This window comes from Helianthus annuus, chromosome 4, assembly GCF_002127325.2.
Source record: "Helianthus annuus cultivar XRQ/B chromosome 4, HanXRQr2.0-SUNRISE, whole genome shotgun sequence".
Classification (NCBI taxonomy): Eukaryota; Viridiplantae; Streptophyta; class Magnoliopsida; order Asterales; family Asteraceae; genus Helianthus; species Helianthus annuus.
The window spans coordinates 11,837,101-11,858,098 of record NC_035436.2 but is presented as its reverse complement, the minus strand read 5'-3'; the positions used below and the strand labels follow the sequence as shown (position 1 = coordinate 11,858,098).

General features: G+C 34.6%; 1 protein-coding gene and 1 long non-coding RNA gene across 2 annotated transcripts; both read left to right on the top strand.

Moving 5' to 3' along the window:
- Positions 1-2,699, top strand: LOC110935750 (UDP-glycosyltransferase 87A2). The gene is made up of 2 exons (XM_022178100.2): positions 1-622; positions 1,647-2,699. The coding sequence occupies exons 1-2, from the start codon at positions 148-150 to the stop codon at positions 2,501-2,503; spliced, it is 1,332 nt and encodes a 443-aa protein (XP_022033792.1). The 5' UTR covers positions 1-147; the 3' UTR covers positions 2,504-2,699.
- An 11,857-nt stretch (positions 2,700-14,556) lies between these two features.
- On the top strand, positions 14,557-15,475 carry LOC110934373. Its single transcript, XR_002588277.2, has 3 exons — positions 14,557-14,596; positions 14,875-14,935; positions 15,263-15,475. It is a non-coding gene; the product is annotated as an uncharacterized LOC110934373 (long non-coding RNA).
- Positions 15,476-20,998: the final 5,523 nt, after the last annotated feature.

The following is a 20,998-nucleotide window of genomic DNA, read 5'->3' as shown; positions in this document are numbered from 1 at the left end:
CCATTATTGTAATAATGATTTCAAGTGTTGGTCACATGGTCCACTATAAAAGTACAGTGGTGATGGCTCACTTGCAAGTCCAACATTGAAATTCTCATTCAACCATTTCCAATAATCAACGGTTGACCAATTAACCGGAGATAAAACATGAATCAAGTAGTTGTGGTTCCGTATCCCGGCAGAGGCCACATAAACCCTATGTTGAACCTCTGTCGCTTACTCTCTTCTCGACTGAACCGACACACTCGCACTACCATCTTCACCGTTGTTGTCACTGAGGAGTGGCTCGGGTTTCTCAATCCTGATCCGGACCAGGATAACATCCGGTTCACCACCATTCCTAATGTTCTCCCGTCCGAGCTCAATCGTGGCTCAGACATGGTAGGCTTCCTAAGGGCTGCTCAAACCAAAATGGAAGGTCCTTTTGTGGAGGTGCTTGATCAGACTCAGTTTCCGGTGAAACTGATCATAGCTGATGCAACTATGCGCTGGCCGTTTGACGTCGCTAACAGGAGGAATATTCCGGTAGCCGCGTATTGGCCGATGAGTGCCTCCTCGTTTTCGGTTGTGTATCATGTTGATCTCTTGGAATCACATCATCAGCTTTTCGCCAACGTTTCAGGTGTGATTCCTCACTGTTTTTTTTTTTGAACGGTAGCGGCTTATAGGTTCATTTGTGAACGACCCATTGATTGATTGTGAATACTAGTGAACTAAATAAGAGTAACTGCCACTGTAAATTAATGGCTAGGATTTGATGATAAAAATACACTATTGTATTTTACGATTTGATAGTGTAAATCAATGTGCATGATTTGTTCACTCAGTTCACAAATACACTATGTATATAAGAGTAACTGCCAAAATGGTCTCTCAGTTGGGTCACTTTAGTCACTTTAGTTCAAAACTCAAAACTTTTGTCCTGTGGTATTAATTTTGGTGTTATTTTCATCCAAAATCAAAATCTAGTCAGATTTTTCAGTTAACATCCAGTTTTTTTTTTTTTTTTTTTTTTTTGTAATTTTTCTCCTTTTTAATGAAGGCCAAAATGGTCTTTTAACGTTTTATTATAATAAATTAAAAAAATCAGACCATTTTGCTCTTCATTAAAACAGAGGAAAAAACAAAAAAGCTGAATGTTAACTGAAAAATCTGATCAGATTTTGATTTTGGATGAAAATGGCAACAAAATTGAAAGCATAGAGGCCCAGATCAAAAGGTTTGACTTTTGGACTAAATGGCAAAAATGATCAAAGCTCAGGGACCATTTTGGCAGTTTACTCTATATGTAAATTTTGTGTAACTTTATTAATTACTCTAGAAAGTTATAACTATGAATAAAATTAGTGAATTAGTAAATTATTCTATAGCGAGGACGAAAGGAAAGGATAAGTGTACATATAAATTTCGGTTAAGCAGGTCGGGTATCACCCATCTCTGTGGAAATTTTTGAAACTATACGGATATACTCAAATGCTCATGTTGAATGTTTTGGCTTTTGAGTTTGCCCTTTGGGTTAATTCGTCATCTCTATGTCACCCTTTGGTCCTAAGGTAAATTAAATGAAAATAGCAGGTTTCTAATTCTTTGAAACCGAAAACAACCATTGCACACAAATTACATGATCTTTTCATTTTTTTGAACAGAAAGAGGAAATGAGACCATAGATTATATTCCCGGGTTATCTTCATTTACAATAGCAAACCTTCCAACGACCTATCGTCGCGGCGGTGAGATGTTTAACGGCATTGGACCCACACTCTTTGGTATAAAAGCAAATTATGTCCTTATATCAACCATGTACGAGTTAGAATCCGAAGCCATTGATGCTCTTCGAGCTACATTAAAGATGCCCATTTACACATCCGGACCCAACATACCCTACTCCCAAATCGAACCCAATCCCTCATCAGACCAACCATTTTACTTAAACTGGTTAAACTCCAAACCACCAAGAACCGTCTTGTATGTTTCTTTCGGTAGCTTCCTTTCGGTTACAAGTGCTGAAATGGCTGAGATCGCATACGGGTTAACCCAAAGTGGTGTTAACTTTGTGTGGGTGGCTAGAGGAGAAACCTCACATTTAAAAGAAATTTGTGGGAAGAATGGTATGGTGGTGGAATGGTGTGACCAACTTAGGATTTTGTTACATTCTTCTATAGGGGGATTTTGCACACATTGTGGGTGGAATTCGGTGAAGGAAAGCATGTTTTCGGGTGTACCAATGTTGGCTTTTCCTATATTACTCGACCAACCGCTTAATAGTAAATTGATCGTCAAAGATTGGATGGTCGGATGGAATATGAGAGAAAGGGTGGGTGTTTTTAATAGAGATGAGATTGCGAAGACTGTAAGAGATTTTATGGATCCGAAGAGTGTTGCGAGGATTGAAATGATGGAAAGGGCGAAGGTGTTTTCAAGAATTTGTCAAGAAAGCGTGGTTGATGGCGGATCGGTTAATGAAGATATTGATGCTTTTGTTAGAGATATTTCAATGAACTAAAAGAAGCGAATTAGCTTTAGATGCTTGTTGGATTTATCGTTGTAATTTCAATAAAAGTTTATCGATAACTTCTTGTGTGAGGATATACAAAGAAACCGAAAGTTACTAGTGTTGATTCGGGTAAGTTTTCTTTGTTAAAATCATTAATGTTACTATCAAAGAACCTACGACATCATTAATGTGTTTTTTTTCTTCCGATCCAACTGTTATTAAAGGTAGAGATTGCTAATACTTTAAGTGAGGTAACTGATGGGGAATCTTTAGATAAAGAATGAGACAAAAGAAAGTTCGTTAGCCTTTGTGTTGGACTTTGACCTCACCTTCCTTTTAACGTTTGAATAGGCCCACCAGAAGTCCATGAATCCCATATTTTAGTCCAAACGTTTATCAGCCAAACTTTCATTTTGTATTTTAACTAGTCAATTTCCCTGAGCGTTAGTCATAGCGGGTTCGGAATGTAAAGTAACTCGAATTTATAATGTCTAATAAAAATATATTATATTTGACCTTACTTGTTTTCTAAACAAAAGTTACGTCAAAGCGTAGACAAATTAAAAACGTACAAAAAAAACGTGAAAACGTATTATATTTGATCCGATTTATTTGTGAAAGAAATTTCCATTAAAACGTTAACCAATTTTAACTTATACCTACAAGTATATAAAAATAAGCACGTAAGAAAAATTAAGTTTTTTTATGTAAAGAATGGTACGCCGCATTGCGGCAGCATCGAAATGTAAAGTAACTTGAAATTTTACCATTTAATGTAAAGTAACCATCATGATTACGCTCACGTTGTGAAGTTCAAACGAACTTCTCATTGACCATCTCGTGGTCAAAGCTGAAAGTCAAACAAAGTTTGACTTTCACACTCGAAAAGCGATAAAAGAACGAAAGAGGACTTACAAAGGGTCCAAATAGATTTGGTTCCAAGTATTCTCAGGTAGGTAGTGAATAGTCACAACCACTTAGAGAAATCTCAGACCAAATGTGAGGAAAATGGAATGAAAGCATGGCCTTATATAGTTCTTCGCAAACCGTTAGGATCATTTCTTGGAGAAGAGGGAATGATCTAGGCCATACAAATGTTAAAGACTGATTGGGGGACTTGTTCTCCACACAAACCAGCCCATAGCATGAAAAACTAGAGATCAAAACCATCAAAATCGAGCTAAAAGACCAGATTCAATGTTTCTTTCTGGCATGCCTTCGCGACCCGCGTAAGAATTAAGCTTGGGCTTACGCCCCAGGCCTAAGAACTTTGACAGATTTACACTTTTAGCCCCTACATGCCCAAAACTTGGTTTTCGATGCATTTTTGACACTTTTAAGCCCCGTTAACCCCATTTCAAGGCTCTAAAATGAATTTAAAGTATTTGGAACTCAAAACATGCTCAAAAATATCTCGGATGTCGATTCGTTTGGTCGTACGATCGCGTTGTTCGGTTAATTACGTCAGAAGTCGTAACGAACGCAAAAACGATCCAAATTAAGCGATGAATGGAATTTTATCATGCCAATCACTAAAATAAAATATTTTAAAGATTACATAGATTTTTGGGTGTCCGGATATATTTAGAACGTAAGATATGCGCGAAAATGCAAACTTGTGCACTTTTTGATGCTTTTTGTCCCTGAATGAGCATAAAGTTTATTTTAGCGCACTGAACCCCTCAAAGCCTATTTCTAAGCTATGTAAAGGATATTTAAGGTGTGTTTAACTTATGATCAAGTTCCGGATTGTTCGTTACAGTACAAATCGGCATACTTTCGCAGTTTGTCGAATTTAGTCCCTGTAAGCGAATAAACTTGATTTCGGCATACCAAACCATCCAAAACTTATTTCTAAGTTATGTAAAGATATTTAAGGTATGTTAAGCCTATGTCACTATTCTGGAGTGTTTGTTGCATTAAACTGGTTATATTTACGCATCAGATCGCGTATAACCTTCTAGATAGCGATTTAAAGCCCGAAATCGAAAAAGAATTGATATGTGTAAACGATACACATATTTTTACAAATCCCAAGTATGAAACATCAAATTTCATTGGTTTGGTATTTGTTTGACGGTCACAGTGACACAGGTGTCACAATCTCCCCTACTTTAAGAAATTTCGTCCCGAAATTTATTCGTAGGAGTCTGTCTGTGACGCTGTGTTAAATAACAACCAGGGATATATAAGGCATAATCCTATCATTTCCTTAACGGACATTCTTCAGAAACAAAAATGAACAAACGGAGTCATTTTCAATAGATGTTTCATTAGAAACGAAAATGAGAAGGATTAAACAAACGGATATTCATTTCCTCAACGGATAATCTTCAGATACGAAAATGAACAGACAGAGTCATTTTCAACGGTTGCTTCCTCAGAAACGGAAATGAAAAGGATAATCAAACGGGTATTCATTTCCTCAACGGATAATCTTCAGAAACGAAAATGAACAGACGGGGTCATTTTCAACGGTTGCTTCATCAGAAACGGAAATGAAAAGGATTAAACAAGCGGATATTCATTTCCTCAATGGATAATCTTCAGAAACGAAAATGAACAGACGGAGTCATTTTCAACGGCTGCTTCCTCAAAAACGGAAATGAAAAGGATAATCAAACGGATATTCATTTCCTCAACGGATAATCTTCAGAAACGAAAATGAACAGGCGGAGTCATTTTCAACGGTTGTTTAATCAGAAACGGAAACGAAAAGGATAATCAAACAGATATTCATTTCCTTCAACGGATATTCTTCAGAAGCGAAAATAAATGGATGATCCATTTTCCTCAACGGATTCTTCATCAGAACGGAAATGAAGGATTAAACAAACGGATATTCATTTCCATCAACGGATATTCTTCAGAAGCAAAAATGAATGGATGATCCATTTTCCTCAACGGATTCTTCATCAGAACGGAAATGAAGGATTAAACAAACGGATATTCATTTCCATCAACGGATATTCTTTCTGAAGTGAAAATGAGGTATGCATAGTCTCGAAGACAACCTTTGTATTGTCAGGTCTGGTTTAGTTGTATTTGCAGGATTATGTCTTTGTTTATCAATGTATATATCATTACAATTAGACTATGAGGTGTGGGGGCTTGAATTGAGGGCATTGCTTGACACGTAACGAGTGTGGGCTTCACCAGACCACCCCAAAAAAAGTGGGGAGTCGAAGCGGCATGGCCAGGCGGTGTTGAGGTGCCAGGTTGATTTTTTATATAGTTGACATTTATATAATAAAACACAAACTTATAGAAGAAGGAATGAGTGATAAAGTAAGAATAGAACCCCTCTATTTATAGAAGATATGAGTTTTTCTTCAAAAATTAGCTTGCACATTTTATTAAATCTGTGCCTATCAAAATATCCTAAGTAATAATTTGATTGAATGAATTGGTTTTTTAAGCTTAGTTAACAAGATAGATCTGCCCAGGGCATGCTCAATTCAGTTTTATATTAATTCTTTTAATCATAATCATCTATACACTCAATCGATCATTGTAAAATCCAGTCTCCAAGCATGGTTCATAGATGTTTTTTAGAATATATAACATATTAGAAAGAAGAGAACATGACCTGACCTGATTCATCATTTCCTGTGTTTGAAAGATAAGCCGATAAGGAACATCCAAAATCTTTTGATCAGCTTCAACCTAGAACAGAAGCAGCATGATATATATAATAATATATTAAAAAGAAGAGAGTAAAGGAATCGTGTTTGTCTGATGAATGGTAACTTGGTTGTGTGGTTGTGTGGTTGTGTGAGGAAGAAGAAAACCTTGATGAAAGAGGAATTATGATTAAAGAAAATTTAAAATGACTTTAAACAAAAAGCAACAGTGAGATCCAAATAATTTATATAATAAAACACAAACTTATAGAAGAAGGAATGCGTGATGAAGTAAGAAAACAACCCCTATATTTATAGAAGATATGAGTTTTTCTTCAAAAATTAGCTTGCACATTTTAATGAATCTGTGCCTATCAGAATATCCTAAGTAATAATTTGATTGAATGAATTGTTTTTTTAAGCTTAGTCAACAAGATAAATCTGCCCAGGGCATGCTCAATTCAATTTTATATTAATTCTCTTAATCATAACTATCTATACAATCAATCAATCATTGTAAAATCCAGTCTCCAAGCATGGTTCATAGATGTTTTTAAAATATATAACATATTAAAAAGAAGAGAACATGACCTGACATGATTCATCATTTTCTGTGACAACCTGAACTTTCGAGGTTAGTAATTTTTAAATCCGGTGATCTCAACTCCTTGACGTTTATTATTATTACATGTCCCGTGCTCGTATGTTTCGGCAAACGTACATTTATAGTATTGGGCCACACCGTAGTGTTATTTGCTTGAGTGGGCTGCCTCTATACCCTTGAGCCCATTACCTCGGTTCAACAAGTAAACCGACCCACACTCACATACTTTATGTTTGCTTAACGGTATTGGATCTGATTAAATGTTAAGCCAAAAACCAAACTCCTCTTTAAACTAATTCCCTAGGTTTCCTACTCCCATTGGTATAAGGCATAGAACCGGCCCACCTTGTAACAACCGGCCCACTTGTGTTTTGTCAGCATTATATCTAATTGAACGTGCCATAATATCAATATATCTTGTTGCAACAAACCCCTACTTCTCTCTTTCAAGATCACGCACAGCAAAAGAAACCCCACATCTCTTTGGGTCGACGGCAGACGATACCCCCTCCCCTTCGAGTTAGGAGCCTCTTTCCGGATCAAAACGCGTGGTTAGTGATTTGCGTTTGTGCCAAACCTTTACTCGCTAGCTTTGTTAATACATAATCGTATTTGTGTGTTGGATTAATCGTAGGAATTATGTGTGATCTTGTTTGTATGTGTGCTTAATTTACAAAGAGAGTGTACGTGAAGTGTTATATATGTGTAGTAAATAGGCTCGGGTGTGGCGTACGTTATCGGTTGAATTGTATCTTGATTAGGGTTGCATGTATATTAGATTCGGATAGTGAGAATATGATATGCATCTATGTATTAGTTGTAATTGTTACCAGCTTGTTATGATAATCAGTTGGGGAATTAATTGCATGAATGTTGCTTTTAGATGTTACCAGTTAGGAATACATGTTAATTAATGAAATCATGTGATAATGTACGTATGAGGTAATAACTGTTTTAAGTGTTGATGTCGATGATATTGAAAGGGTTGGTTACAGTCAAATGACGAGAATAATATTTGCAAAAACAAACTGTTAAGGTTAAAGGCAAATTGTATGGCATAGGAGAAGACTCAATATGACCGAATTCATATTGAAGTAGTAACTGTTAATTGGTGAAACTAATCTAATTAATTTATAGTGATGATATAACTAATAGCACGCCCCTAGTCGCACACCGGCATATCGGACACTTGGTAGATTATACACATTCGCATAACATACAACCACGGATGCATGACCGCACACCACGGTGTAGTCGCACACCTCCACATGGGACGCACACCGTGGTGAGCCGCACTTTTTGGTTGGGTTTAGGATCGAGCAAGGACTGGGCCACGTTGTTGTTGGACTATGGGCCCAATACGAGTCACACTCCGCTCGCACACATGGTTGTGGGCCGTGTTCTTTGAACGGGCTCGTAATTAACGGGTCGCACCTTTTTAGATCGGATCGTTCGGTTAGCGGGTCGCACGTTGAAGTGTGCGACTGGTATGATGTCGGTCTTATAAAAACTACATTGAACCTGAAACATGATTAATTGGTTTAGAAAGGGAATGTTGTTTGACTGCATACATATATATATATATGCATGTGAAATCACGATAAAAATTGATGAGATGAGGAACTGGTAAACCAAGGTGAGTAACGGATTCGAATGGGTTATGTGATGAGTTAATTTTGTGCTAGAATCTTGTTAATGCATTATGTGAAACCTTAGATATTGCATTGAATTGTGGAGTTGGAGATACAAACTGTTGCTATGAGGATTTTGCATTGATTATTTGGATAGACAAAATCTTGGTGCTGTGTTTCAATGGAGATGTACAACCATATGTACATAGGGTACAACCCACCTTTAGGTTGCATGTTTTGAATCTGTGAATTTACTATGTTTTGTCTTATATGGTTGTTTTAGTAAGGCTGTGAATTTTATGATTTGATAATTAGGTGATGATTATCTGTTTGATTCACATGTGCCTTTATCGAATAATGAAATATGACTTTAATTAATTGGGGTTGTTATGTAATTCAATTAATAAACTCATGTGTAATGGGATGGGCTGAGAGACTGAAGGGCTGCGTAGCCCACTTAACTTCTGGCTGGGCTGCGTGACCTCGGGTCACCAGCCAAGCCCACTTCTTGAGTAATCAGACCAGTAGTTGGGCCTGGCCGAGTGGGCTGGGTAAGTAGTAATTGCGGTGGCTTGGTAAAGTCTTGGGCCGCGAGTGAAACTCCGGGTTGCACAGAGTAGTTGATTATTTTTTTTAAATGTTGCAAAGTGTATAGGTGAGATGCAAACGGGCTATGTGAAATGTATGAAATCCGAATGTTTATTTTGTGGCTACGTGTTAATTGTTACAAGTTGTTTCATGTGTGGTTTGGTGGAATGAGATCCTAACGATTAGTGGAAATCGTAATAGGGACTAATTGATCAACTGGGAATACGTGCTTTAATCTTACCGAGCAAACCAAAGGTGAGTTTATCTCTTGAGCATGCGTCCCGGTGGTTGGGACAGTCAGTGGGTTTCCCGGGTAGGGATAAGTCTTTTGGGGTCAAAACGGGAATGTTGGATAATATACTCTTCCTATCACCTTTCAAGTCCCTCCGTGTTGTTTGGTTACCTGGAAGGTAACATGGTATTAGTTAGTAGCGCTACTTAGGTTTGGCAACCTCACCCCGTTCCTGGGAGGACGGGTGTTGAACTAATGACCTAGTCATGACCAATGCTTTGATAGGAGCATTGGAGAAAGGGCAAAATAATCAGAAGCCGTCTTGTATTGGGGTATTATCAACATCGTTTTCAATATTACTTTCGGAATTAAATTCAATGGATTAACTAAACACTTGGTAACCAACGTTTTTGTAAAACTATGGACTCACCAGCGTTGTCTGATACACTTGTTGCATGCTCGCAGGTCGTTAGGTATCTTGGAATTGGGGAACTTGCTGTCTGGAGTAGCTGGAGTGGTCATGGGTCGACAGGAAGGATTTATGTGACTGATTTCTTGATACTATACTTTGGTTTTGAAACAGTTTAATTTCGTTTACTATTTGCTTCCGCTGAACTTATTGATTTTCGTTTAAAACTTGTTGAAGATGTTTTTATTAATAATGGGGATTTTAATTATAACTTGTATGGGTTCAATGTAATTGGTGGCTCGTTATTGGTATGTCACACGCCTAACAGGGACACTCCCTATGTGGTAATTTGGGGGTGTGACATTTTCTGTGTTTGAAAGATAAGCCGAAAAGTAACATCCAAAATCTTTTAATCAGCTTCGACCTAGAATAGCAGCAGCATGATATATATAATAATATATTAAAAGAAGAGAGTAAAGGAATCGAGTTTGTCTGATGAACGGTAACATGGTTGTGTGGTTGTGTGAGGATGAAGAAGACCTTGATGAAAGAGGAATTATGATTAAAGAAAAATTAAAATAACTTTAAACAAAAAGCAACAGTGTTGATGGTGCAACCCTATCAATCACATCAATTCAAATAATTTATATAATAAAACACAAACTTATAGAAGAAGGAATGAGTGATGAAGTAAGAAAAGAACCCCTCTATTTATAGAAGATATGAGCTTTTCTTCAAAAATTAGCTTGCACATTTTAATGAACCCGTGCCTATCAGAATATCCTACATAATAATTTGATTGAATGAATTGGTTTTTTATGCTTAGTCAACAAGATAGATCCGCCCAGGGCATGCTCAATTCAGTTTTATATTAATTCATTTAATCATAACCATCTATACACTCAATCGATCATTGTAAAATCCAATCTCTAAGCATGGTTCATAGATGTTTTTAGAATATATATAATATATTAAAAAGAAGAGAACATGACTTGACCTGATTCATCATTTTATGTGTTTGAAAGATAAGCCGATAAGGAACATCCAAAATCTTTTGATTAGCTTCGACCTAGAACAGCAGCATCATGAAATATATAATAATATATTAAAAAGAAGAGAGTAAAGGAATCGTGTTTGTCTGATGAACGATAACATGGTTGTGTGGTTGTGTGAGGAAGAAGAAGACCTTGATGAAAGAGGAATTATGATTAAAGAAAATTTAAAATGACTTTAAACAAAAAGCAACAGTGATGATGGTGCAGCCCTATCAATCACATCAATCCAAAGACTCTTGTTAAATATAGATGACTTAACAAAATGTGCATCGTAGCCGTAATCAAATGAGTATTGCGAATGTTAAATAATCTTATTTTTTTTAAGGAAGCTTATAGGTTCAAAACATCTTATCTTTTTTATTTAAAAAATATTTAATAAGATTTTTATAAAGAATAAAAAACATATAAATATAGGTTTATTTAATACAACATAAATATATATTTCTGGTAATAGAAGTTTCCTAATAAAAATAAAGTTTTTCATGTTTCCAATAAATTTTTCGGTTTCGTGTTCGGATAATGATTTTCAAATTTTTCAGATATTTTGGATATCCGAAATATCCGAAAATTTAATTTTCATTTTTTCGTATATCCGAATATCAAAAGTATCCGAAAATATCCAAAAAATATCCGAAATATCTGAAATATATCCGAAAATTTATATTCGGATATCCAAAACTATCCAAAATATCTGTTTCCGAATATGAAAAAAATAATAAAAAAATAAAAAGTTGGATTTTCGAATAGTGAAATCTAGTATCCGAAAATTTTGGATATCCGAAATTCGGATATCCGGTTTTGAACACCCCTACTTATATGTCTGATGCGGTAATCTTCGGTTTCAAATCTTGGCTTATACATAAGTCTCTCGGCGAGACTAGACGGGAAGGTCAGCTCGTCAATCTAAACGAGCCAAAATGTTGAGCTCGATTCATAATGTTGAGCTCGATTCATTTGTCCTAACGAACTAAATTGTTGAGATCGGGTTCTTGCTGGAGATTGTAAAAAAGCTGAGCAAACTCTTATAGTTAAGAGTATTCACGCCCTTCCATCAAATCTACCCTACTATATAATTATATTTAAAAATATAGAGTGTGAACAGTGTCTCCAAATATATGTATGAACAATAAGATTTTTCTCTTTCCTTCCATCACAACCACTTTTTATAATACATAGACCACTCTCACATGTAATTTGATGGACGGGATGTATATACTCTAAAGAAAAGTTGATTAGTGTTCACATATTGATTGATTTGTAAAAGCATCTTATCTGGTGACAACAGATGAGTGAGGCAGTGAAGAATGTTGCAGAGTACTTTCCTACAGCAATAGTTAGCGGGAGAAGCATAGAAAGGTACATTATTCTTCTTGTTTTGGTTGACTTTTCATGGTCAAAGTTAAAGTTGTATTAAATTAAATATTTGATTTATATTTTTTAGGTTTATAATTTTGTAAGATTATTAGAGTAGGGTAGAGTTATTGTAAAAAAGACCAAAAGTGTGAGAAAGGTAAGAAAGAATCTCAACCATTAGATCTAAATTAATTGAAAAGGGTATGATTGTAAATGCACTAACAAATTCAAATATGGTAATCCTTGATTTAAGGATTTGGAGAGAGAAAATTCCTTGATTTAAGGAATTATAACCGTCCATAATATCATTCATTTTAACACCATTCAGTAAATGTTCAATTCATGGTGTCTTTACAAAAATAATATAACACCATTCAGTAAACAAAAAACACCATTCAGAAATAAAATAACACCCTTCAGAAACAAAAAAACACGATCTAGTAAACAAAAAATAACATCATTCAGTAAACAAAATAACACCATTCAGTAAAATAATATAACACCATTCAGTACAAGAAATATAACACCATTCAGTAAATAAATATAACACCATTCAGAAAAAAAAACACCATTCAGAAACAAAAAAACACCATTCAGAAAAGATAACACCATTCAGTAAGATAACACCATTCAGTACAAGAATATAACACCATTTAGTAAATAAATATAACACCATTCAGAAAAAGAAAAAAACACCATTCAGAAAAAGATAACACCATTCAGTAAAAAATAACACCATTCATAAAAGATAACACCATTCAGTAAAAAATAACACCATTCAGTTAAAAAAAAACACCATTCAGAAAATAAAAAAAACACCATTCAGTACACAAAATAACACCATTCAGTACAAGATATAACACCATTCAGTAAAGAAAAAAATAACACCTCTGTATCATCTTCTCCACTTCCGGCACCACCACTGCCACTTCCGGCACCACCACTGCCACTTCCGGCACCACCACTGCTGCACCACCGATAATTTTCCTACCACGTAACTACACATCTCGCCGTCGCCGCTGCCGCTCGCAGTCATCTCCTCCGAGCGTCGGACCGTAATTCCCCATCGGACATCAACATCGCCCGTCTTCTTCAGTCTCCGATCAACACCCTCATACATCTTACTTTCTAACATCTTTTTTTGTTGACTTTTATCCTTTGATGAATGTTACAGCAAATCTTTTATTCTATACCCAACCAATTCTCCTCCTGTGTCACCAGGACCGCATATACAACACTGCGATTGGTATATATTACAGTAGGTAACTGAACCCAGGACAATAATTTTCTCATGTGCATTTGTCTTGTTTCTCAGCCGTCTTCTTCAGTCTCCGATCAACAGTCGTCGGCCTTCGTTCCTCATCCGTCTTCTTCAGTCTCCGATCAACACCCTTCACACCGGAAACCCAAACCGTCGCTGGTTCAGATCAAAATCCATCTTCTTCGCTACTCAAGAAGAAAGAGAGAGAAAGATCTCTCTGGTCGTGCGATTGGAGAGAGAGAGAGATTATAGGGATTTTGATTACAGTTACCTATTTTGAATGGATCTAAAAGACTTTATTACCCCTATAATTTTCAATTCAGTCCAAAAAATAAAACAAATTTTACAATTTGGTCCCTATTAATCTAAACCATTAGATCAAAAATCTAATGGTGTAGATTCTTTCTTATCCTTCTCACACTTTTAGTCTTTTTTACAGGATCCTAACTCTATTAGAGTATACTATTTTGGTAGTCATGGGATGGACATTAAAGGACCATCTTCTCGCAAGTATCAAAATATGTGTTTAAATTTTATTCTATTTATTAGTACTATTTTTACAAAACAAATAATATAACTAATATAGAATGATTAGTTAGTTTGAAATTAAACTAATTATCTTTTTGGTTGTTGTGTACTTATACATCGGAGAAGAAGCCCTCATTGATTCCACTAATGTGTTAACAATAATTGTGTTTATAGATTGTGAACGAACTGTGAAAGTAACAAAGACGATTATGTAGAGTGGTGTGAACTGTTAATGTGTAACATCCTGTTTTGTGAACCAATAAAAATTATATTTAAAATTTATAATTTATATATTGTTGAACGACTAAGTAACGAGTAAAATGGTTAGTTGAAATATTTAGTTGAAATATGAGACATCTGTACAAGCCCTGGCTATTATAAGAGACCGTTTAATATTAATAATTAAATATATTATTTTATTTACCTTACTCCGTTTTTAATGAAACTTAGGTTAAAACGTAGATAAAAATATGCTCGTTCTAATGACATATTCGTCGTTTTATAAAACGTCATATTTTAAAAGTTATACAAGAAAAACGAGTGAAGCAGCTGAATTAATATAACTAAGCTAGCTAGCTAGCACGTCAAGCTAGCTAGCAACGTCACCAGAAAGGAATTGAGGTGCCTGCTTGCTTCACATATATATAGGAGTTAAATTGTAGGATTTTAGATACACCAAAATTTTAACGGGAACGCTCTAGCATTGAGAATCCCGCGTATACGATACCCCGTTGGGTGTTGTTAGTAGTCGTTTTTGGAGCACGAGTAGGAGCAGGAGTAGGGAAACTCTACATCAACGTGCCGTAGATAGTCTTGAGGTATACTCTCGTTTAAGTTTATGTTTAGTTATTTATTATTTATTTTTAGTAGTTAATATTAGTTTTATTATTAGTAATAATATATTAGTGGTAGTAGTGTTAGTATTATTTTTAGATACTAGGGTTATTGTCAGGGGCGGGTATTGGGTAGCCTAGCCTTAGTTAGGCATGGACTGATCAACCATGCTTAAACAAGGTAGGGTTAACCAATATCCAACCATGATAATGACTAGTTAGGTGTACCATTACTTAACTTAGGATTATGTAAACTGTGTCAGGACCTTGAGATAGTACCTGATCATACTAGCAATTGTATCAACGGTTAGCTACTAGCAAGAGGTGAGTTTTATGAATGCTTTTCAAATGTGAACATGCTTGTCCTAAACTGTAATAATATGGCATGACTGTTGTACGCATGTATATAACCTGAGCATGAAATACACATGATATTTGTGGTCCCTTATACGTGCCGCTACGGCGGGATTTGTCGGTACTACACCTGTGGTGTAGTGGGCATTAACTGTATGGTTATGTAAGTTACGTGGTAACGTTGGGTTATGATAACATGGGCGGGTACAAGTCATGATTAAATAATGTGATTGTAAATTGTGTATATTCATAAACTCACCAGTGTAATATCTGACGTCTTTTAAGCATGTGTCACAGGAAATGATGGTTAGTCTTGGGCGGGTTGTTTATCTCGGATAGGCGTGACTAGTGAAATAAAGTATCTCAAACTTTCTTATCTGGTGGAAATTTTGCGTGATCAGCTAATAGTAGTTTGACCAAACTTTGTACCTTTAAGTTTCCAACTTTTGTACATTACCGTTTGTATCAATAAAGTAAGTGTTTACTGGTAAGTTGGTATCAATTGTGTATGGTGCATCCTTATCTGGGTGTGGTGTCACATAATGACAAAGATGAATATTTAGAGTTAGTAGTGAACTAAGAATGAAGAAAGCCGGTGTGTTTTGTACCATTTTATAGTTGTAAAACGGGTAAGGGGGCCTGACCCAGGTTAACATAAATGTTCCATAAACATTAAGTAAGGAATTACCTAATTGTTTCCTCTTTTGAAAACCAAATTTTAATTTGATTTCTGTTTCCCTCTTTTTAAAAAGGGGCCCCGACCAGTGGTTAACATAAATACACGCTTTGTATCATTTGATTTCTAGTTCAAAAGTAATATCCATGTAAATCTTATTATTTTGATTGCCTTACTATATAAGATTTCCTTATTTAATTGGATCACGTAAACAAGTATATCATCAAATCTCATACCCGATTACTTGACCATATACCCGTTGTATAGGGTATTCTCATAGGGTTCGAGTTTCATTGCCATCCCCACTAGTGATCCATCCAAGCATATCAAGAAAATCAAGATCGAGTAGTATCAATCTTCAGACATTCTCACTAACTTGTTAGATGAATCAAATGTAGACTTGAATTAATGTGCATAATGTAGTTATATCGTTTACTTGTGGCGTCAATTAATAATGAGGTATGCAAAGTGTCGAAGAGAACCTTTGTATTGTCAGGTCTGGTTTAGTTGTATTTGCAGGTTAATGTCTTTGTTTATCAATGTATATATCATTACAATTAGACTATGAGGTGCGGGGGCTTCAATTGAGTGCATTGCTCGACACGTAACGAGTGTGGGCTTCACCAGACCACCCCCCAAAAAAGTGGGGAGTCGAAGCGGCACAGCCAGGCGGCGTTGGGGTGCCATGTTGATTTTTTATATAGTTGACATTTATAAAATAAAACAAAAACTTATAGAAGAAGGAATGAGTGATGAAGTAAGAATAGAATCCTTCTAGTTATAGAAGATATGAGCTTTTCTTCAAAAATTAGCTTGCACATTTTAATGAATCTGTGCCAATCAGAATATCCTAAGTAATAATTTGATTGAATGAATTGGTTTTCTAAGCTTAGTCAACAAGATAGATCCGCCCAGGTAATGCTCAGTTCAGTTTTATATTAATTCTTTTAATCATAACAATCTATACACTCAATCGATCATTGTAAAATCCAGTCTCCAAGCATGGTTCATAGATGTTTTTAGAGTATATAACATATTAAAAAGATGAGAACATGACCTAACCTGATTCATCATTTTCTGTGTTTGAATAATAAGCCGATAAGGAACATCCAAAAATCTTTTGATCAGCTTCGACCTAGAACAGCAGCAGCATGATGTATATAATAATATATTAAAAAGAAGAGAGTAAAGGAATCGTTTTTGTCTGATGAACGGTAACATGGTTGTGCGGTTGTGTGAGGAAGAAAAAGACCTTGATGAAAGACGAATTATGATTAAAGAAAATTTAAAATGACTGTAAACAAAAAGCAACAGTGATGATGGTGCAGCCCTATCAATCACATCAATCCAAATAATTTATATAATAAAACACAAACCTATAGAAAAAGGAATGAGTGATAAAAGTAAGAAAAGAACCCCTCTATTTATATAAGATATGAGTTTTTCTTCAAAAATTAGCTTGCCCATTTTAATGAATCTGTGCCTATCAGAATATCCTAAGTAATAATTTGATTGAATGAATTGGTTTATTTAAAGCTTAGTCAACAAGATAGATCTGCCCAGGGCATGCTCAATTCAGTTTTATATTAATTCTTTTAATCATAACCATCTATACACTCAATCAATCATTGTAAAATCCAGTCTCCAAGCATGGTTCATAGATGTTTTTAGAATATGTATCATATTAAAAAGAAGAGAACATGACCTGATCTGATTCATCATATTCTGTGTTTGAAAGATCAACCGATAAGGAACATCCAAAATCTTTTCAACAGCTTCGGCCTAGAACAGCAGCAGCATGATATATATATATAAATGAAGAGAGTAAAGGAATCGTGTTTGTCTGACGAACGGTAACATGGTTGTGTGGTTGTGTGAGGAAAAAGAAGACCTTGATGAAAGAGGAATTATGATAAAAGAAAATTTAAAATGACTTTAAACAAAAAGCAACAGTGATGATGGTGCAGCCCAATCAATCACATCAATCCAAATAATTTATATAATAAAATACAAACTTATAGAAGAAGGAATGAGTGATGAAGTAAGAATAGAATCCTTCTAGTTATAGAAGATATGAGTTTTTCTTCAAAAATTAGCTTGCACATTTTAATGAATCCGTGCCTATCAGAATATCCTAAGTAATAACTTGATTGAATGAATTGGTTTTTTAAGCTTAGTCAATAAGATAGATCCGCCCAGGGCATGCTCAATTCAGTTTTATATTAATTCATTTAATCATAACCATCTATACACTCAATCGATCCTTGTAAAATCCAACCTCTAAGCATGGTTCATAGATGATTTTAGAATATATAGCATATTAAAAAGAAGAGAACATGACCTGACCTGATTCATCATTTTTTGTGTTTGAATGATAAGCCGATAAAGAACATCCAAAAATCTTTTGATCAGCTTCGACCTAGAACAGCAGCAGCATGATGTATATAATAATATATTAAAAAGAAGAGGGTAAAGGAATCGTGTTTGTCTGAAGAACGGTAACATGGTTGTGTGGTTGTGAGGAAGAAGAAGACCTTGATGAAAGACGAATTATGATTAAAGAAAATTTAAAATGACTTTAAACAAAAAGCAACAGTGATGATGGTGCAGCCCTATCAATCACATCAATCCAAATAATTTATATAATAAAACACAAACTTATAGAAGAAGGAAAGAGTGATAAAAGTAAGAAAAGAACCCCTCTATTTATAGAAGATATGAGCTTTTCTTCAAAAATTAGCTTGCCCATTTTAATAAATCTGTGCCTATCAGAATATCCTAAGTAATAATTTGATTTAATGAATTGGTTTTTTTAAAGCTTAGTCAACAAGATAGATCTGCCCAGGGCATGCTCAATTCAGTTTTATATTAATTCTTTTAATCATAACCATCTATACACTCAATCGATCATTGTAAAATCCAGTCTCCAAGCATGGTTCTTAGATGGTTTTAGAATATATATCATATTAAAAAGAAGAGAACATGACGTGATCTGATTCATCATTTTCTGTGTTTGAAAGATAAGCCGATAAGGAACATCCAAAATCTTTTGATCAGCTTCGACCTAGAACAGCAGCAGCATGATATATATATATATATATATATATATATATATATATATATATATATATATATATATATATATATATATATATATATAATATTAAAAAGAAGAGAGTAAAGGAATCGTGTTTGTCTGACGAACGGTAACATGTTTGTGTGGTTGTGTGAGGAAGAAGAAGACCTTGATGAAAGAGGAATTATGATAAAAGAAAATTTAAAATGACTTTAAACAAAAAGCAACAGTGATGATGGTGCAGCCCTTTCAATCACATCAATCCAAATAATTTATATAATAAAATACAAACTTATAGAAGAAGGAATGAGTGATGAAGTAAGAATAGAATCCTTCTAGTTATAGAAGATATGAGTTTTTCTTCAAAAATTAGCTTGCACATTTTAATGAATCCGTGCCTATCAGAATATCCTAAGTAATAACTTGATTGAATGAATTGGTTTTTTAAGCTTAGTCAATAAGATAGATCCGCCAAGGGCATGCTCAGTTCAGTTTTATATTAATTCATTTAATCATAACCATCTATACACTCAATCGATTATTGTAAAATCCAATCTCTAAGCATGGTTCATAGATGTTTTTAGAATATATAGCATATTAAAAAGAAGAGAACATGACCTGACCTGATTCATCATTTTTTGTGTTTGAATGATAAGCCGATAAAGAACATCCAAAAATCTTTTGATCAGCTTCGACCTAGAACAGCAGCAGCATGATGTATATAATAATATATTAAAAAGAAGAGGGGAAAGGAATCGTGTTTGTCTGAAGAATGGTAACATGGTTGTGTGGTTGTGTGAGGAAGAAGAAGACCTTGATGAAAGACGAATTATGATTAAAGAAAATTTAAAATGACCTTAAACAAAAAGCAACTGTGATGATGGTGCAGCCCTATCAATCACATCAATCCAAATAATTTATATAATAAAACACAAACTTATAGAAGAAGGAAAGAGTGATAAAAGTAAGAAAAGAACCCCTCTATTTATAGAAGATATGAGCTTTTTTTCAAAAATTAGCTTGCACATTTTAATGAATCTGTGCCTATCAGAATATCCTAAGTAATAATTTGATTTAATGAATTGGTTTTTTTAAAGCTTAGTCAACAAGATAGATCTGCTCAGGGGGGCATGCTCAATTCAGTTTTATATTAATTCTTTTAATCATAACCATCTATACACTCAATCGATCATTGTAAAATCCAGTCTCTAAGCATGATTCATAGATGTTTTTAGAATATATATCATACTAAAAAGAAGAGAACATGACGTGATCTGATTCATCATTTTCTGTGTTTGAAAGATAAGCCGATAAGGAACATCCAAAATCTTTTGATCAGCTTCGACCTAGAACAGCATTAGCATGATATATATAATAATATATTAAAAAGAAGAGAGTAAAGGAATCGTGTTTGTCTGATGAACGGTAACATGGTTATGTGAGAAAGAAGAAGACCTTGATGAAAGAGGAATTGTGTTTAAAGAAAATTTAAAATGACATTAAACAAAAAGAAACAGTGATGATGGTGTAGTCCTATCAATCACATCAATCCAAATAATTTATATAATAAAACACAAACTTATAGAAGAAGGAATGAGTGATGAAGTAAGAAAAGAACCCCTCTATTTATAGAAGATATGAACTTTTCTTCAAAAATTTGCTTGAACATTTTAATGAATCTGTGCCTATCAGAATATTCTAAGTAATAATTTGATTGAATGAATTGGTTTTTTAAGCTTAGTTAACAAGATAGATCCGCCCCGGGCATGCTCAATTCAGTTTATATTAATTCTTTTAATCATAACCATCTATACACTCATTCGATCATTGTAAAATCCAGTCTCCAAGCATGGTTCATAGATGTTTTTAGAATATATAACATATTAAAAAGAAGTGAACATGACCTGACATGATTCATCATTTTCTGTGTTTGAAAGATAAGCCGATAAGGAACATCCAAAATCTTTTGATCAGCTTCGATCTAGAACAGCAGCAGCATGATATATATAATAATATATTAAAAAGAAGAGAGCAAAGGAAACGTGTTTGTCTGATGAACGGTAACATGGTTGTGTGAGAAAGAAGAAGACCTAAAAAGAACATAGTAAAGGAATTGTGTTTGTCTGATGAACGGTAACATGGTTGTGTGGTTGTGTGAGGAAGAAGAATACCTTGATGAAAGAGGAATTCTGATTAAAGAAAATTAAAAATGACTTTAAAGAAAAAGCAACAGTGATGATGGTGCAGCCCTATCAATCACATCAATCCAAATAATTTATAT